General features: G+C 38.3%; 1 protein-coding gene across 6 annotated transcripts in view; it reads left to right on the forward strand.

Moving 5' to 3' along the window:
- PDS5B (PDS5 cohesin associated factor B) overlaps window positions 1–20,480 on the forward strand; it is a 118,688-nt gene that overhangs the window by 15,696 nt on the left and 82,512 nt on the right. For all 6 annotated transcript variants that reach the window (XM_051619396.1, XM_051619379.1, XM_051619404.1 and 3 more), the window contains exons 2-6: window positions 10,896–11,021; window positions 13,781–13,984; window positions 17,865–17,951; window positions 18,044–18,141; window positions 19,249–19,375. In XM_051619396.1, coding sequence (XP_051475356.1) covers window positions 10,914–11,021; window positions 13,781–13,984; window positions 17,865–17,951; window positions 18,044–18,141; window positions 19,249–19,375 — 624 coding nt within the window. In that variant the 5' untranslated portion in view covers window positions 10,896–10,913. The remainder of the gene's footprint in view (window positions 1–10,895; window positions 11,022–13,780; window positions 13,985–17,864; window positions 17,952–18,043; window positions 18,142–19,248; window positions 19,376–20,480) is intronic.

A 20,480-nucleotide genomic window follows, 5' to 3' on the forward strand; every position in this document is an offset into this window, starting at 1 on the left:
CACCTCAACATGAGGAAAAACTTTACTGTGAGGGTGATGGAGCACTGGGAACAGGCTCCCCAGAGAGGTGGTGGAGTCTCCTTCTTTGGACACTTTCAAGACCCGTCTGGATGCACTTCTGAGTGACCTGCCCTAGGTGGTTCTGCTCTGGCGGGGGGGATTGGACTTGATCTCAGAGGTCCCTTCCAACCCCATACATTTTGTGATTCTGTTATGTAGTTTTTAATATTTTTTTAAAGATTTTTTGGTGTGTGTGTGAAAATGCTGTTTCATAAATGGCAAAAAAAGAGAAAATTTATTCTTGTAATTTTTACTTCTTCTCACTTCTGAAAAAACATGGAAGTTTACAAGTTGGGATGCTTCAAATGTCTGCAACACCGCTGTAGAGAGCTGCGTGCTGACATAAGTTTGTGCTGATGACTGCCTGCTTGCTTTGGGAGGCTTTCACTAACGAAGTTTGCAAAAGTCATGCCAGCAGAAATGGGGACTTGTCTGGGATAATTTCCTAACTGATTGCAAGAGGAAATACTGTATTTATACTCTTATGAATTCCTTGGAGATTTTTCAGTGTGCTTTTGTGACTTTGGAATCATGGTTTGTCTTAATGTTTTGTTCTTAATCCTTACATGGTCTTTTCCTGAATCCTCTAAATCCTCTATACATTATGAAGAAACTCCCCTTGAATCGTTATTATGTGCACACCTCATTTTCCATTAAGTGTTTATGTTAATAAAGAAGCTTAATGCCTATTGCCGTATTTTTACAAGGATATGTAGTGATAGGATGAGGGGTAATGATTTTAAGATGAAAGAGGGTAGATTAGGTATTAGGAAGAAGTTCTTTACAATGAGAGTGGTGATACACTGAGACTGGTTGCCCAGGGAAGTTGTGTGCCTCATCCCTGGAGGTGTTCAAGGCCAAGTTGGATGGGGCTTGGAGCAATGTGGTTTAGTGGGAGGTGTTCCTGCCCATGAAGGGGGGTTGGAACTAGATGATCTTTAAGGTCCCTCCCAACCCAAACCATTCTATGATATTTTCTAATAGAGGGTTTAAATATAGCCTTTCACAATTTAAATAGGCCTTGTTACTTACGTATTGATTGCCAAAGGTTTTCCATTAAGGAAACTTCTGTAGTGAAACCCAGTATTTTAATGACATTTGTCAGCTGAGAGTGTTATTTCTAGCTTGCAATGTGATTGTTCATTCCAGAACTTTAATTAGTGGTTTCTGTAAATTTGGTTTTTATCAGTCCTTACTATGTGTAGTGCTGCCTTACAGAAATGGGAAACTGACATTTTATTTATAACATGCATAATACTAGTATCTTGATTTATTGTTGGTTAAGTAAACAGCATAATGTTATACAATATTTCAAAAAGAGAATGGAAAGTATTCATCTAGGCGTTGTATATGAGTGTAAGCCTTTCTCCATCTTGTATCAACAATCCTGGTCAACAGAGGAGGTCCCAGATGACTGGAGGCTGGCTAATGTGATTGCCCATCTATAAGATGGGCTGAAAGGAGGATCTGGGAAGATACAGGCCTGTCAGCCTGACCTCAGTACCGGGGAAAATCATGGAGAGGCCCATCCTGAGTGAGCTCACATGACAAGTGCATGGCAGCCAGGGGATCAGGGTCAGCCAGCATGGGTTTATGAAAGGGTGGTCTTGCTTGACCAACCTGATAACTTTTTTTGACCATGTGACCTGCCTTTTGGATGAGGGGAATGTTGTGGACATTGTCTACATTGTCTGCTTTGACTTTGGTAAGGCCCTTGACCCTGTCTCCCACAGCATTCTCCTGGAGAAGCTGGCGAATCATGACATAGACAAGTGTACTCTTCACTGGATATGAAACTGGCTGGATGGCTGGGCCCAGAGAGTTGTGGTAAGTGGGGTGAAATCTAGTTGATGGCTGGTCACCAGCGGTGTCCCTCAGGGCTCAGTTTTGGGGCCAGTGTTGTCTGATATCTTTGTCAGTGATCTGGATGAGGGATTGACTGCACCCTCGGTAAGTTTGCAGATGACACCAAACTGGGTGTGGGAGTGTTGGTCTGCTTGAAGGTAGGAAAGTTCTACAGAGGGACCTGGACAAGGTGGATCAATGGGCCAAGGCCAATTGTATGAGGTACAACAAGGCCAAGTGTTGCGTCCTGCACTCGAGCCACAACAACCCCAGGCAATGCTACAGGCTTGGGGAAGAGTGGCTGGAAAGCTGTCCAGAGGAAAAGGAGCTTGGGGTCTTGATATCCAGCTGGCTGAACATGAGCCAGCAGTGTCCCCAGGTGGCCAAGAAGGCCAAAGGCGTCCTGGCCCGCATCAGGAATAGTGTGGCCAGCAGGAGTAGAGCAGTGATTGTCCGCCTGTACTTGTCACTGGTGAGGCTACACCTTGAATACTGTGTTTATTTCTGGGCCTCTCATTGCAGGAAGTACATTGAGGTGCTGGAGTGAGTCCAGAGAAGAGCAAACAAGGTGGTGAAGGGTCTAGAGAGCAAGTCTTATGAGGAGTGGCTGAGGGAACTGGGGTTGTTTAGTTTGGAGTAGAGGAGGCTGAGGGGAGACCTCGTTGCCCTCTACAACTACCTGAAAGGAGGTTGTGGGGAAGTGGGTCTTGGCCCCTTCTCCCAAGTAAGTAACGACAGGACCAGAGGAAATGGTCTGAAGTTGTGGCAGGGGAGGTTTAGGAATAGGAATAATTTCTGTACTGAAAGAGTGGTCTGACACTGGAACAGGCTGCCCTTGGAGGTGGTGGTGTCACTGTCCTTGGAGGTATTCAAGAAATGTGTAGATGTGGCACTTCAGAACATATTCTAATGGTGGAGGTTGTTGTTGTGGGTTTATTTTATTTATTTTTTTTTATTCCTGGATGTTTTCTGGTGGAGTGTGTGTGGTTGTTTATGGTGGGGTTTTTTGTTTGTTTGGCTTTTGTGCTGATGGTTGGACCCTGTTATCTCAGAGGTCCTTTCCAACCATGATGATTCTGTGGTTCTGTGTGAATCAGTATGAAAAATGAGTTGGATTTTCATGAGTGCACTTGGTCCAACACTTTCAAGTTTTCTGTTTTAGTCAACATCAGAAAATTAACTGCCAAGTTTCAGCTTGGAGTGGCTTTTTATAGCTGAGCTATAACTCCATAGCAGTGGACTTATGCAAATACATTTAATTTAGTGGCTCTTACATAATGTAAGTCTTTAACACTTAAGTCACTTCTCACCTTGATCAATTTTTGTCAGTCTCCTATACACAGAAGGAATTTACCAGGATATAAAAAATTTCAAGTGGCTTAAATTATTTTATTAATAATCCTGCTGAAGTAAGAAGATGCTTACCTCTCACACGTTTTGTAAGTTACTGTACACAGCAAATCTTGTGTCTTTTGTAGAAATTACAGCTTGGCCAATTTCTTCATACATGCTGTATTTTTGAAGCAGCTAGTGCTCTCAAAGTATTTGTAATAGTTTATAAGAATGTTACCTACTGAGGGTAGAAAAATAAAACAAATGGATGTAAATATTAACAAGAAGTGACAGACAGAATGTTGACAGAGGAACAGAGCTTTGGAGTGAATGGACTTGGTTATGGTTTACAAGGTGAAAGAGGTGTAGCTTCCTTGTAATATTTCTTGACACAATTTAGAGAAGATGTTCTTGGGTCTTCTACACTGTCTTTGTCTTCTTGAGGGAATAACCTATGGCAATGAGAGACCACTGGTGATACTGCTTCATTGTGGAGAACAGGTAGATGAGCATTTGTACATCCTTTCTTGTTGGCTGTGTTTTCTTGTTGATGGAGTGATATGCACTGTGTAAACACATATGTATAAATCTCTTAACATTACAGCTTTCTTCCATGTCAGCAATTCATTAAATTCATTTAGGCTTGTAATAGCTCTGTGAATGTGAAGAAAGTGTTACTCCCAGCAGTTTGTTGTAAAATGTCTTTCAAACATAGATTTTAAAGTATAAGTATTTGTATAGGTCAAATTTATGTAAGCTTTAATTTTGTATACATAATTTAAAAATACTGGCCTCAAGATGTAGCTACATAAATAATTGTGCATAGTTCAGTGACAGTTCTGGGAAAAAAAAATGCTTAATTTATAAAGTTATTCACTTCCTCTGGTGATCTTCTATGTCCTCATGATTGAATTCTGGATTTTAAAGAGGAGGATATAGTAAGGCAGGAGACAAACTTGTGAGGAATGTAGGATCTGATTTGCTAAATCTTGCTTCATCTCTTGGAAGAATATCTGAAGGATTGAGATTTAAACGTTTGGATCTCTGAAAAAGTACTGTTGACACATGACTTCATGTATGTTAAGGCATAGTTTGTTTAATGATTAGCACAGTTAATTAAATCACCATAGGCAATGTGAACTGTCATCCAAACAAAATACAATTAAATGGAGTGTGGGCTTAAGTCCTCCTTTTAGATCATTGATTTAACGTTCTGTAATGATTGACCTATTAAATATATTGCATAGGTACTTCATATACAAGATGTCAATTGATGTTTTATTTGCATGTGTGTATGCTGCATTTTATGCTAGTGAGCAAGTACAGTATGTATAGTTAAACTATTAATAAAGAATTAATTGTTACGTAGAAATCATCTGAATACTGACACTTCTAATATCATTGCCAGCAGACATAGCTGGAACTGAGTAGTTATTTGGTCCTGCTAATTAAGTACAGAACTAACTTGTATTTAATTTGAGTTTAACCAAATTTTGGCATTGGTACTTGTTACTAATTAACTCTGTTTACAGTAATGAATTGTTTGCATCTGTGGTCTGTCTCATAATCCTAATTTTATATTAAGCATGATCTTTCATTTACCTTTTGTCACAAGTGGTGGGTGACTTCAGTCCATCTTGTTTTAATGTCCAGTAAATGCAGCTTCCACTTGAGTTGATTTTTCCATGCTTTAATTTTCCTGTTATAATTGTTCAAAGACTATGTATTTTGTTTTGTTTCTTTCCTTGTATTAGTTTCTTCAACACTGCTTCTCCCTGCCATGTATAATTTAGTTTTTAAGTTGTCAAGCATTTTTAAACATAGGACTTTTCCATGTACTTCTACAGGCTTGCTCTTGGTTCCTTATTTCTGGTCTTTCAAGTTATAGTTGCAACTGTGCTTCTGTATTGAAAGAAGCAATGTCTAGACGTCTTAAATGCTATGTTATCATCTTCTTCTGTACAAGGAGTGTAATTCATATTTTAAATGCTATATTAGCTTAAGATTTGTTTATTTTCTTCATAGTTTTTGAAGTCTTGACTTAGCTGATATCACACAGAATCACAGAATTGTCAGAGCTAGAAGGGACCTAGAGATGATCTAGTCCCCCTCCCCTGCTAAAGCAGGATCACCTAGAGCTCATTACACAGGACTGCATCCTGGTGGGTCTTGAATATCTCCAGAGAAGGGGATTCCACAACCTCCCTGGGCAGCCTGTTCCAATGCTCTGTCACCCTCACCATAAAGAAGTTTATTTTTTTTCATATTTAAATGGAACTTCCTATGTTCCAGCTTGTGCCTGTTGCCCCTCATTCTGACACTGGGAACTACTGAAAAGAATCTGGCTCCATCCTCCCTCCACCCACCCTTTAGATACTTACAGGCATTAATAAGATCTCCCCTCAGCCTTATCTTCTAGAAGCTAGAGTCCCAGCTCTCTCAGCCTTTCCATATAAGAGAGGTATTCCAATCCCCCAATCATCTTTGTTGTGGTTCCCTGTCTCTCTTGAACTGTGGAGCCCAGAACTGGATGCAGTATTCCAGATGTGGCCTGACTAGGGCAGAGTAGATGGGGAGAATGACCTTCCTCGACCTACTGGCCACACTCTTCCTTATGCACCTCCAGATTCCATTTGCCTTCTTGGCAGCAAGGGCACATTGCTGGCTCATGGATAATTTACTATCTACCAGGACTCCCAGATCCGTCTCCTTCATATAACTGAAGCCTACATTCTGGCTGGTGCAAAACATCTCAGTATCCTAAGTGCTTTCTTGCTTATAAAAACCTACTGTTGTGAGCATTTTCCTTTTCCTTCTGATTGTGTAGGTGGAGTAATATTGGATTTCTGGAAACATTGTAGAGAACTTCTAAAGTTTCAGTTGTTAATTTTTTTTTTTTAAATTAACCTGTCAGCTGAGTCTCTTGTTCAATCTCAAAGAAAATGTCAAAGAATTGCCCATTTTCAAAATTCTTGTCATCTTCCAGTATATTCCAAAATAAGACAGTGCCTCTTTGAAAACAAATGCAACAAGTTTTTTCAAAGTCAGTCACTGGATATCATCTTAGTGGCTTATGAATTTTCATGCTCAAACATGTTCTAGATACAGCTGGCCTTGAGGCTGCTGTTCTTAGCTGTCACTGTCTTTCCTGACAGAAGTTAACTGAAACAGCTGGTGTAGCTGGTATGTGAAATCAGAGACTTTGATTTGGCTATGATCATGTTAGAAACATACCACCCTTCCACCCCCAAATTCTAGATGCCAATAAGTGTTCAACACAGAGTATTTTGACAGAACTAGATATGCACAACTACACTGGCAATCCAGTAGAGCAGAAGCTTCTACCAATGGGATGTAACAACCTAATTCAGTTTTACTTAGGGAATGGTCAAAACTGTAACTGTTGTACAAGGGAGTAATTTAGCATTGAAATTTCTCTTTTGAATTATAGGTGTTATTTTTGACAATTTCTTTGAAATGTTTGGTTTTTCTCCCGTATAAAGCTTGCCACTAACTACTAATCCTAAAAAACATTCAGAAGTGATCTGCAAATTTTTATCTAATAGGAAATTTAAACTTGTTTACTCTTTGTCCTTTATGAACTAAGAAATAGCCTATTTCACTGGACCTCCTTAAAATGAATTTTTAGTCCTATAGCATTTGATATATTAATTTTATAGAAAGTTATTTCCTATTTAGTGTTTTCTGTACTTCTGGGAGAGTTACGTTGTTCTGTACACTATATAACCGTAGAGTTGTCAAGCTTTATCTCTGTTATATTTACAAAATGAAGTTTAAATGAAACTTACCTCTGGTCCAGCATCTCCTTAAGTGTATTTTTTCCTAAAATCTGAATCACCTAGCCTATAATTGGTTTCCAAATCTCAGACTTTCTGGAGAAATGCAACTCTGAACTGATGAAGATTGCAGTGATACAGAATGTGTTCATCACAACCAGTGGGCACAAACTGGAACACAAAGTTCCATTTAAATACGAGGAAAAACTTCTTTATGGCGAGGGTGACAGAGCACTGGAACAGGCTGGCCAAGGAGGTTGTGGAGTCTCCTTCTCTGGAGATATTCAGGACTCTCCTGGCTGCAGATCTGAGTAATGTGCTCTAGGGGATCCTGTCTTAGCAGGGGAGTTGGACTAGATGGTCTCTAGAGGTCTCTTCCAACTCTTGACAGTTCTGTGATCCTGTGGTGGTCTCGATTCTGCATATGTTATTTCGGGGTCAATTTGATGGACCGGGCAAATTGGTCAAAGTGGTTTTTAATTTTAAAACTGTTAACTGTTCTTCCTTACTGAAAATAATGGTTTGTTTAGATAATTTCCAGTTATAACAGCAATATCTTGTTTCATAGGGGAGGACCTTTCCAATGATCACTTTCTAGATCACTGGAATGATTTTGTGGATGTTCTTTGGATGTTGTGGTGGATCAACCTTGTCTGGCTGCTAGACATCCATCCAGCTACTCTCTTACTCCCTGTGCTCAACAGAATGAGGGAGAAAATAAGATGAAAAAGCTTATTGGTCAAGATTAATACAGAGGTCACTTACCAGTAATCATCATGGACAAAACAGACTTGACTTGGGGAATGTTAATATTATTTATTGTCAATTAAAAATAGAGCAGGATGATGAGAAACAAGGACAAAACTAACAACACTTCCCCACAGGTTCTTATTTCCAGGCTCAATTTCACTCCTTCATTTCTGGTTCTTCCACCTTTCCCTTCTATGTCAAGCAGCACAGGGGAGTCAAGGAAGAGGGGCTGTGGGCAGTTCATAACTCTTCATCTCTCCCACTCCTCACAAGTTTTCTCTTGCTTCTATGTGGATCCTAACCGTGGGATTCAGTCCTTGACAAACTTCTCCAATGCACTTCCTTCCCAGAGGCTGGAGTTCTTAAAGAACTTCTCATGGAGTGTACAGCCCTTTTCATGAGTTACAACCCTTCAGGAACAGACTGCTCCAGCATGGGGCTCCAGCATGGATCACGGGTCTTGCCAGGAGTCTGCTTCAGCGTAGGCTCCTCTTCACAGGCTGCAGTGTGGTTGTCTGTTCCAACATGGTCCTCCATGGGGGACAACCTGTGTTACCGTTGTCTTCTCTATGGGCTTTAGAGGGATCTCCAGTGCATGGAGCTGCATGGAGCACCTCCTTCCTTTCCTTCTTCACTGACCTTGATGTCTGCAGGGTTGTTCCTCTCACATTTTTCACACTTCTCTCTCTCTCACAGCTGCTGTACAGCATTATTTGTTTATAAATATGTTATCACCAGTGTCACTGATAGGCTCAGCTTTGGCCAGGGGTGAGTCTGTTTTGGGTGTCGGCTGAAACTGGCACTGTGTGTCACGAGGGCAGCCCCTGTTGTCATCTCATAGAGGCTGTCCATGAAGCCTCCCCTGCTACCAAAACCTTGCCACATAAATACAATACAGATGTTCAATTTCAAACCCAGACCTTGGATGCCACTCAAACTTAAAAGCTTGTTTGCATGTCAGTTGGACATATGGGCTGAGAAGTTCAGCTTGACCATAATAGATGAGTTTCAGTCTTTGAATTATTTCAAAATGTGCTCTCAATGGCATTGTATAGCCATGTTCTAATCAAGTTTCCACTGCATTTGATCTGATCTGACAGCTGTCTGCCACTGGGAAGGGGAGTTTTGTTCCCCAGTTCCCTTGGTTCCTGTTCTTTCCTTTGAGTTAGCTTTGATGCTTGTCACATGCTTTTCAAAACCAATTAGGATTGTTTTTCTGAGTGGGTGAGTTTGGTTGGTCCAGCAAAGCATCTGATGCTTTTATATATTCTCAGATTGAGGGGAGCAAGACTCCCTTCTGCCGAGATGAGTTGTTAAAATGAATTTAGCAATGCCACATGAAATCATTCCATCTGAAAGCTAGAATGGAAGATCTTCATGAAACAGCAAGAAGAGTGAACTTGGTTACATCATCTGTATGTTTTTGAGGAGTCCTAGATACACGGTCATGATGGTGCATTAATAAATATTACAAGGATGAAGGGGGCATCATATTTTCTTTGGAGTGTTAGAAAAATTTACCTCAATGACTTTTGGTCTTTCTCATGTTTTTTTACTACAACTGCAAGTATGTAGCACTTGGTTCAGCTGCAGTGCATATTTAGGTACAGAGAAGATGACAAACTGAGCTGGCTTTTGTGTAACTATTGAAATGTGTTGCATATAATGCACGTTGAGTTACAGCTGATTATGTTCATTCTACGCATTTTCCCCATTTTCTAAAATAAAGATGTGTTGTGCTGTATGTATCCTTTAGAAAACAATACTTACTACACTAACTTTTTGTTTTGTTAAATATTAACAAAGTTAAAGCAAAAGCCGAAACTTGTTGTTGTGAAATTTGGACTGAGAATACAAAGCATGTTGGCATATTTTTTGAGGTGGGTGGATGAGTGTGCTTCAGATTCTGGTTCTCCTTAGTGTAGAATGAACATGGCTTTGGCAAGTAAGTCTCAGTTAAGGCAGGTTACAATGTCCTGTTATGGAACATTCTTCTAGCCCATCTCTTCTTGTGGATTCTGGTTCATTTTTCTTTCTGATGTTGCAGTTCTGAGAAGTTTGATACAGATCCTCCCATATGGGAAGTCAGTAGAAAATGCCTGACTTAGTATTCAGAGTTTAGGAAAATGGTGACTGTAACAAAGTATTTCAAACTTGTAAATAAATAAAAATATCAAGGCAATGGTGAAGAAATTTTACTTCCTTTTTGTTTTGTTATGTTGGTGACTTGTAACTACCTGGATGCTCTTCTTCTGAAATCCTAGTTATCTCAACACATGCTGTCTAGCTTTTTTTCCACTGTCTTTTGTATTAATTGCTTTTATGGAAGTAAAGCTTTCAGTTCAAGCTTCTTTCTCTACAGCAGTGGAAGTCTGCACAACTTAGGATTGATTAGGTGGCAGTCTGCATTTGCATCTGTTTAAAGGGATGGAGGAACCAAGTAACTGAACTGTTTTCATAGCTGGAATTTAGGAGGGTGATACCCTTGCTTATCTGCAGTTTTTTGCTTAAAAACTTTGCTTTATGGCATAGAGGAAAGGCTTCATATAGTCTGCTATGCCTCTGTCCCTACTTCATTCTCTGTCTGTTGCTTGGATAGCAGTATTCACAAATGAAAATTAGTGATGTGTAGCACTTCAACAGCTCTGCTATATAGACTTTTGAAGAAATTGTGTTGTGTATAACTTGGAAGAAAGAAATTATGCTTCAGATATCTGGTCTCACAGAGTCTAAAAATCTAAGCTGGCTGGGATTTATTACTAACAAGTGGTGGCAACATTTTGTACAATATGATAAGAAGATTCTGAGATTCTCAGTTGCTTCTCTTAAGTATGAAGATCAAATATATTCAGGAATGAGGATTTTTATCTTTTCTGTTGTGTACTTCTTGAAAGGTTTATTGTTGTATAGGAAAATTACCTAAAAATCAAAACCATTGCTGTCTGCCACACTGTACACTGCTGAATAGAATCTAAATATTTAATACGGTTTTTCTTTGTTTGTATGGGTTTAGCCTACATATTTCTAGTTGAATTTTGTTTGTAAAAGTAGGACAGGTAAGGTAAACATAAACTAGCTATACAACACTGACTTCTTAATTTCTTTCCACAGTTTTAAAGTTGTGAAACCATGGCTCATTCAAAGACAAGAGCCAATGATGGAAAAATCACATACCCTCCAGGAGTCAAAGAAATCTCTGATAAAATATCTAAAGAAGAGATGGTGAGGAGGTTAAAGGTTAGTAAGCAAGTAACTGTTGCATATAGAAGTGTCTTGCATACAGCATGCAATGATCCTATTGTTGTATTTTCTGCCTGAAATGATTTCTCTTTTTTCATATGGGCTTTATCTTTTTCTATACTAAGAGGAGAAACTTGTTGGCTATTGTTCCTCTGTTCTGTCAGTTTCTTGAAATTACTCATCTAAAAATGTTAAAATGCATGAAAAAAAAATCACAAATGGAAATAAACTATGATAATTTGAAATACTACTTGAACTGTATTTCATCTCCTAGATTAAGTCAGTACTTCTTACAGAAGAAGATGCTGGAAAACTTTAATAATTTTGGAAATAATACAGATGTGTCAGAATAGATTCCTTTTATGCATCTATGCTCTTTGAGTTGTTTATAAAATCCATTTATTCTCATTATTTTAGCCTGTATCATAATGAAGCTCTTTGATTATACTACATATTGCTATCTCTTCAATTTCTTGACTGTATTATTTAGCCTAACTCTACAGGAGAGTTTGAGAGATTTGTGGGATAATGATGTTACTGTAGTTCTTTACCTGTATACTCTAATAAAAAGTCAGGCTTGTAAGTATTGCGTAGAAGGAGTGCCTGCAACTTGGGTATGCCCTGTGAAACAGAAAGGAACAGATGTTGAAGAGGAACCTCAAGTACTCTAACAGCTGGAAGAGCTTTATTTGTAATTTATTTTCTTAAGAAGTGTTTTGAAGTCAGTTGGAACTACTGGTAAATGAAGAAAAGCACAATAAAACCCCAAAACAAAAAGGATTTTCTCTCTCTTCCCTTCGGTAATTTGTCTTTGCTTTGGGAATTGGGCTGATAGACTTCAGTGATTCTATAATGTTGGGCAGGAGATCAATCACAGGATAGTCATGGTTGGAAAGGATCTCAGAGATCAGAGACCAACCAAAAAAACCCCAAGAAACTCCAGCTGCAAAACTATACCCCAACAAAACTCCCAACACACAACCTACAACTTCAGCCACTAGAACATGTCCTGAAGTTCCTCGTCTACATGTTTCTTGAATACATCCAAGGATGGTGACTCCACCACCTTCCTGTGCAGGCTGTTCCTGTGCAGGCTGTTCCAGTGCCTGACCACTCTTTCTGTAAAGAAATTCTTCCTAATATCCTCTCTAAACCTCCTCTGCCACAACTTCAGTCCATGTCGTCTAGTCCTGTCATTATTTACTTAGGAGAAAAGGCCAGCATCCATTTCCTTACAACCTCCTTTCAGGTAGTTGTAGAGGACAATCATAGAATCATCCTGGTTGGAAGGGACCCTGGAGATCATCAAGTCCAACCACAACCTAAATCCCCCTACCATAACCTGATTTACCCATTCAGTGCTTAAATCATGTCACTAAGCACTCTATCTACATTTCTTTTGAATACTTCCAGGGAAGGTGACTCCACCACCTCCCTGGGCAGCCTCTTCTAGTGTCCAACCACTCTTTCTGTAAAGAAATTCTTTCTAATATCAAATTTAAACCTCCCCTGGTACAGCTTCAGGCCATTTCCTCTTGTCCTGTCATTATTCACCTGATGGAAGAGGCCAACTCCCACCTCCCTACAACCTCCTTTCAGGCAGTTGTAGAGAGCAATGAGATCTCCCCTCAGCCTCCTCTTCATCAAACTAAACAATCCCAGTTCCCTCAGCCTCTCCTCATAGGGCTTATTCTCCAGATCTTTCACCAGGTTGGTATCTCTCCTCTTGACACATTCCATCAGCTTGATATCTGTCCTGTAGTGAGGGGCCCAGAACTGCACACAGCACTCGAGGTGAGGCCTCACCAGTGCTGAGTACAGGGGCATGATCACCTCTCTACTCCTGCAGGACACACTATTCCTGATGCAGGCCAGGATGCTATTGGCCTTCCTGGATACCTGGGCACACTACTGGCTCATATTAAGTCTACTGTCAACCAGCACCCCCAGGTCTTGGTTGTGACCAAAATGCAGGACCTGACACTTGGCCTTGTTCAACCTCATACAATTGGCCTCAGCCCATCAATCCAGCCTGTCCAGGTCTCTCTGCAGAGCTTTCTTACCCTCAAGCAGATTGACACTTCATCCCAGCTTAGTGTCATCTGCAAACTTCCTTAGGAAGCAGTCCATCCCCTTATCTAGGTCATTAATAAAGATACTGTACACACTGGACACAAAACTGAGCCTTGGGGGACACCACTGGTGACCAGCTGCCAGCTGGATCCAACCCCATTCACTACAACTCTCTGGGTTCATCTAGCCAAGTATAGTAAACTTTTTTTTGGGAAAAATTAAATAAAATTAAGTATAGCGAAGTAAAAGAATTTTTAGTGTTTTGGGTTTTTTTCTTTTTTGATGAACTTCATTGATATTGTTACTGTGGGCAGCACAAGGAATAAACGTGGCCTCAGAGCAGTAGGTGTAGAAAAACATGAAATGGAGTGAGAAAAGAAGGAAAAGAATTGAAGCCCTAAATATTCAGGGAGAAGTGAATGTTCTGCGTAAAGTTTTGCTGTTTTCTAAATTTTTCAGTGAATGGCTCTAACAATGAATTCTATTGTGTGTTTTGAGTTCGCCAACTTGATGATATGGTTTCTCAAAAAGATACATGAAGTACTGCAGCCAGGCTTTCAGTAACTATTGAGACTGTTCTGTTTGGACAATTGACAGGGGACTTGAAAAAGTATTTCCTGTATGCTGAAAAGTAAGACACTGGTTACTTCATTATATGTATTGATGTCTGCCTCTCTTTTTAGATGGTTGTGAAAACTTTCATGGATATGGACCAGGACTCTGAAGAAGAAAAGGATCTCTACCTAAATCTTGCTTTACATCTTGCTTCAGATTTTTTCCTCAAACATCCTGATAAGGATGTGCGTTTGTTGGTAGCATGTTGTCTTGCTGATATTTTCAGAATTTATGCCCCTGAAGCTCCATACACTTCACCAGATAAACTAAAGGTAAATGGAATGAATATACTTTTCCACATGATTTATATAATTTATTATAACTTTTCCCCTTTCTATTCATTTCTGGTTCAACCTAAGCAATCCCAATGTTTTAATGTGATTCTGGGATAGGGGTGTTCAGTCAGGCCAAATGGTCATCCAGTAAAGTGATATATAGTGTGTCATAATATCTTGCAGTATAGCTAATTTCTTCAATTTGTAAAATATCCCTGTCATTTTCAATTAAATTATCAAGAGATTTTGACTATATTTTTATAGATGAAGGCTCTATTGAAACAACCAAAAAGTATTTTTGTACTTTGATAATTAATTCTGATGTGGATTGGAGAATTCTGCAATAACAAACATCACTGATCCCACTAGATGGAGATGGTTGATAGAGAAATGATAGGTTTGAAAGGCAGTACAAATCTGCCCCATTTATTTCAGAAAAAAATTAATTGGATTGCTTGAGGTGTTGTATTTGCTTTTTTTAATAGAAATTTAACTTTCTTTCCATCTTGCAAAATCATACAACTTTCCTTACATGCTCTAAATCAAGTGATGACCTGTGTCTTACAGGGGAAAATAGTACTCAAGTGTATTTTCTTGTTGCCCCAATCTAGGAGTGTATGTGGTGTTTTATTGATTTGTGTGTTTTTCTGAAGTAGGATAAAAATATGGTTGTGATGGAAGGTAAATCTATTATAGTGGAAGAAACAAATACATTTCTTATCTAGTGGTTGCACCAGAAGTACTTCACAAGTAGAGCAAAGAGTATAGTTTCAACTCTAGTACTGGCTTTGTTAGCAGACATACTGGAGAGATATCTAGGGATTTCTCTTAGCTGTATTTTCTTAGTTCTGAATTGCTGCACCTCAGATTACACACTATTTAGTTACCTTACTAATTAGTTGCACCGTCTTCAACTGGTAACAAACATTGGCTTTCTCTTATATTTAATTCTGGTTTTGAGTGTCCAGATTTCTACTTAAATTTTGAGTATATTTTCCTTTGTTTTTCTAGGCTTAGAGGACCTTTTTTCCCTTTTCTGAGTTGACCTAGCAAATTATAATTATCCTCCTTATATAATTTGATCTCTCAAATAATACTAAGCTTCACATTTTACAGTATATAATATTGGAAGGTTGACATTACTGATCTCCTGCTTGCAGTGTAAGCATACTACTGCTACTACTCAGAGCTCTGAACAGGCTAGGAACTTCCACTGTCAGCATTCAGTTCTGTAACCTGTGCAGGTTTCAGAATACAGTTTCTTGATGCAGATTTCTAAACATATTTTGAGAATTAAAGAAAGGACAAGCAATAGAGACCTTTACCTGGGGCTGTTGAGGTAGGCATTTGCAAACCAGTTTCCGCTGAACACAGTTTTTGTGGTTGCAGATCAAGCTCTGATACAAATATTGAAGAGTTCCCTCTACTTCATGACAAAGAGGTAAGAGGAAGAGTGCTTCCTCTTGGTATACATCTTGGCATTATTTTTACCCAGTATTTAATATCCTTTCCACACTGCAACTTTGAGTCTATTCTAGTATGTTTAGCACCAAAGCTGAAGATGGAAAAAGGGAAGTGCTGAAAAGGATAATTTCTTGAGGGGAAAACATAAATTTATAAGTTTTTGCCCTTGCTTAATACTTTTCATATATTTTTGTAACTTACGCATCATGCAAGTGAGATACTGAGAGAAGGAATCAGAATTTGAGGTTACTCTCTCTTATGTGTATACTCCATATGAATTTTACATTGCTTTATGAGTGTTGAAAGAGCTTTGACAACAGGGGTGGAAAATGCCATGAATAGGCTAAAAGCACAACTGGAGTAGGATTGCTTTTCTGAGTTCTGTTCCTCCTCAGTCTGGGGAAAGCCCAGAGTCCAAGTCTGAGTTTCTTTATGTTCTAGTATGTTTCAAAGAAAACCTCTTGGTCAAATGGGCTGTCTACCTGACGTGGCTGAAATCTTGATGTTTAAAATTGTACATGGTAGATCTTAAACTATCTGAATGTGTTCTGTGGAGAAAGCCATGGCTCTGATGCTTACTGGAGCCATTATGTGGTTAACTGCTGTCAAGACAACGATCCACAAAAAATCATTCAGTGTCCCTCCTAAGGCTGAAGTATAAGCAGTTCTGTCTTTAGAGTCTGGGTTCTAATGTAGACTTGCTTTATGGAATCTGATGTGAAACCATACAATCCAGTTTGTCAAAGGGCTGCCACTAAAAAATTGCAACAAATGTTTATTTTATTATGTATTTTGCATTTCTAAGTGTATGTTCAAATAGTATATTCTGCTCAAAAAAGGGGAAAAACTTTGGGTCATATTTCACTAAATATTAAAAAGTAGTGGTTACTTTTGAATGTAGTCTGTCTTGCTTCCTTTAAAACAGGAATAGGAAAAAGTAAATAAAATTAGGAGTAAGCTATTACTTTGTCTCATTATGCCATTATTATTTGTGAAGCATTCACATGCTAGACGTATTGTGTATGAATGCCATTCATTAATAGATGTATTCATATACAGTGATGTGTAATTCATAAAAATCAGTAAAATTAGTTTAGGTCTTCGATTCACATTCAGTAAATAATTGTTGCATATTGAGCTACAGGATAAAAAGTAAAGATACTTTGTTAAATGAATGAATTGAGGTTTATATGTACAAGTCAGGTTTAACAGAATAATTATACCTAGGGCATGGATGCTCCCTTCTTTAATTGTATCCTTCATTGACACTTGGTTTGTGCACTAAACTTCACAACACCTTCTGGTGTACCAGTCTTTCTGATGACCAAACTAATTTTGGATGCACTGGTAGTGGTTCAGTGGCTTTTTGTTGCATGTAATATAATTTTCATTTTTGTCTAGAACTGCAATAAATGCTTAGCTTAATGATTAGGGCTGGATTTTCCAGTTGTAGCATTAGAAAAAAGGAACCCCATTCTCATCTTTTGTCTGTCTCATTATTCTTGTGTGGGATGAGGGGAAATGGCCCTTTGAAACTCTTAAAAACTTTCTAGACTATTCTAGGATAGTTTTTTCAGCATTAACTGTTAGGCTTTCTTGTATTTATTACAGCAATGCTGTATCTTTTGAGATTTATTTTCACCTAGATTGTTAGGTAAAATATTAAAGATACAATTGAGGTTGTGAACACTGTTTCTGTTGATACGTACTTCTGAATATTTTGATTTAATATAGTAGTTATGAATTTTCAGCTGTTAATTATCTAAATGTTAAAAACATCTTAAAAAAAACACCTTCCGGTGTGTTTCTGTTCTGTTGATAATTGACTGTTTGTTCCCTGTAATCTGCTTGAGTTTATTCTGTTCAGAAAAAGTCTGGTGCTGTACGTTGATAAAGGAAGCAGGAGAAACTTGGTGTATTAGTTTTTCCAAGAGATGTGGTCTGCATCACTAGTGTAATGCACAAACAGTACAGTGTAAACAAATAATAATACTCTTGGTAAAGCTGCAGTTGCCTATTGCTTTTTTTTTCCTCCTTCTCCTGTTGAAACCTATTGCAATATAAAGTGAAAATGTAAAATGCATTGTCCTGAATAATCTTTTGACTTCTGCAGCATATCAGCCAGTTGCAGCTCTGTTTTTTTCAAGAGGAATGCTTTTCTTTGGAAAATAAAAGATTTTGCTACTATAGAAAAAGGTTACTTTTTCAACACTTTAAAAAGCATGAAGCATTTAAAAAATATTCCTTGACATTCTCTGTGATGTTTTGGAGATAATCTTCTTTTGAACAGTGAGTGTGTCATTGCTGCATATTTTGCAGTGATTAATATTACTAGTAAGTTTAAAATAAAATAGTTTAAATTTTGAGAGTTCTATTGCAGTTGTTTAAATAACTCTCACTTCTTTCTTTTCAGGATATATTTATGTTCATAACAAGGCAACTTAAGGGTTTGGAAGACACAAAAAGCCCCCAGTTTAATCGATATTTTTACTTGCTTGAGGTAAGCTTCATAGCTTCATAATTACTCTTAAATGTAATTTTTCAACTTAATCTTGTATTAACTATTCCTTTTTTTTTTCTTGTCCAACATAGAACATTGCTTGGGTCAAATCTTACAACATATGCTTTGAATTAGAAGACAGCAATGAGATTTTTACACAGTTATACAGAACACTGTTTTCAGTAATAAAGTAAGTAGTGTCACACCCAATTATAATGTTTTATTGAATGGTTGAGATCAGGTGTTTCTAACCTAAGTGATCAGTCTGTCCTGTGGCTTTTAGCATTAAAGAGCTTAGTTTTGTAGTTCAGTCTAACTAAAGGTAGCAGTATAAAGAAAACAAGCTGTCAGTTTTGCCCATTTTAATTAAAGAAGGCACACTGCAAATTATTTTTTTCTAAGAAACTCACTTTGTCTTTGATTGAATTTATTCTGTTGTTGAAATAGAAAGCAATACACAATTCTGAGGACTTTGGAGGATTATTGCTATAAAAGCATGAGCAGCAAATAAGGGACATGAGAAGGTACTGCTAGAGATTGTCTAGTTGGCATCCCTTGCTTAAACCAGGATCAGCTAAAGCAGATTTCTCAGGGCTGTAGCCAGTTGGATTTTGGGCATTGGGTGTCTCCAAGGATGGAGACTCCATGCCTGTCTGGGCAACCTTCTAGTGCTCAATCACCCTGTTATTAAATGTTTCTCTCATATTTAAATGCTATGTCCTGTATTTCACCTTGTGCCCATTGCCTCTTGTCCTGTCACTGGACACTACTGATAAGAGTCTGGCCCTGTCTTCTTTACTCCCAGCATCAGGTATTTAAGCATAGTAAGTTCCTACCTAAGCCATCTCCTCAGCCAAAAAAACGTATCACCTCTCATAGCCTCTCCTTGTATGAGAGCTGCTCCAGTCCCATAGTCATCTTTGTAGCCCTTTGTTGGACTGACTGCAGGATGCCCACGTGTCTCTTGTGCTGGGAAGCTCAGAACTGAACACAGCACTCCCCATGAAGATCTCACCAGTATTGAGTAGAGAGATGTTCTAATACACTGTCTTTTCATGGTAGGGACAGATACAGTTTCCTTACTCTCTTACTACAGTAGTAAATGAAGAGAGCATGAGATTCAAGAGCACTGGGAAGCAGTATATGCAGCTGAGAAATTTAAGTATTTTGACTTCTACAAAAACTTGTAATTTAATTATTATATTCCTTGTGTTTGGCATCACCGTAGGGAGTACTCTGAATGGAAGTTGAACTTTATATTAATAGTACACTAAAAATTCTTGTTTTTTAATTTCAGCAATGGTCATAACCAAAAAGTACACATGCACATGGTTGATCTAATGAGCTCTATCATTTGTGAGGGAGACACTGTGTCACAGGAACTTTTGGATACAGTGTTAGTTAATCTAGTGCCAGCACATAAGGTAAGACTTCATAGTGGCTTAATTTTTTTTTTGTTATTGTGATTTGTTGGATGTATGTATTAAGATACTTAGATTTCATTGAGAGAACAGCTGTAGCAAATGTGTTCCGATTATCTGTATTTTTTTAGCAAACAGATAACTTTTAATACCCAGAAGATTCAGTAGCACTACATTGCTTTGATATACTTGCCATAAACCAAAGTATCAGCAGTCATAGTAATCTAAAAGCTTTAGTGTCATTCATTTACACACAGGTTTTTTTATATGTGGTCAATACAAGTAGAACTTAATATAAAATATATGTATATCCTTTAGAAAGTTTTTAATTAGTGTAATGCTATATCAACAATTCAAACTTATGTGCTGTCCAAAGTAGGAAGGGGAAAGGTTGTTGTCTGCAGATTGTAGCTGGCTCTGTTGCATATCAGAAATATTGACTTGGTGTTACTGAAAGCTCGTTGGTGTGTTTTTGATGTAGCCATAGAACTAGCCATGTTCAGAAATGGTGCTTCCTGAAGAGCCTATGTGGTGGCTGGCTGTCTTTGACTAATAATGTTTTGTCCAAAAAAATGTCCTCCAAATGAACTGAGGAAAAATTTAGAACTTTGCATGTGTTGTGACACTTAAGTGTTTAAAAAGCAAGGAAGTCTGACTTCTTTGTTTAGCAAACCACCTGGGTCCTACTGGCATCTCTTGGGCTACAGTGTAAAAGAAAACTTTAAGTTGTGTTTGACAAAGATTCTGGGAAATTATCTAGGAAATGTGTCCTTAGCTGGATTCTGGACTCTTCTGGCAGGTTTAGGGTTGTTTTGTGTGCATTCAGGAAAGTGCTAATATACTTGAACTTCTTAGAAACTACAGTAAGATGAAGGGGGTATTAACTGAGAGGTTTTTGCAGCTGTGGTTTGGGTTTGGTTTGGTTTGTTTTTTGGGTTTTTTTCAGGGCTGGTTAGGGGAGGTTGTGGGTTACTCTGAAGAAACAGTAAACTTTTCATAAGGTGCTGCCTCAAGAATATACTAAGTGATGCAACATAGTATGACTTACCATAAACCATCAATTTCAGTAAATAAACAGTAAATAAATTATTTTTCTATTGACAGTGCA

The sequence above is a fragment of the Apus apus genome, chromosome 1, assembly GCF_020740795.1.
Source record: "Apus apus isolate bApuApu2 chromosome 1, bApuApu2.pri.cur, whole genome shotgun sequence".
Taxonomy (NCBI): Eukaryota; Metazoa; Chordata; class Aves; order Apodiformes; family Apodidae; genus Apus; species Apus apus.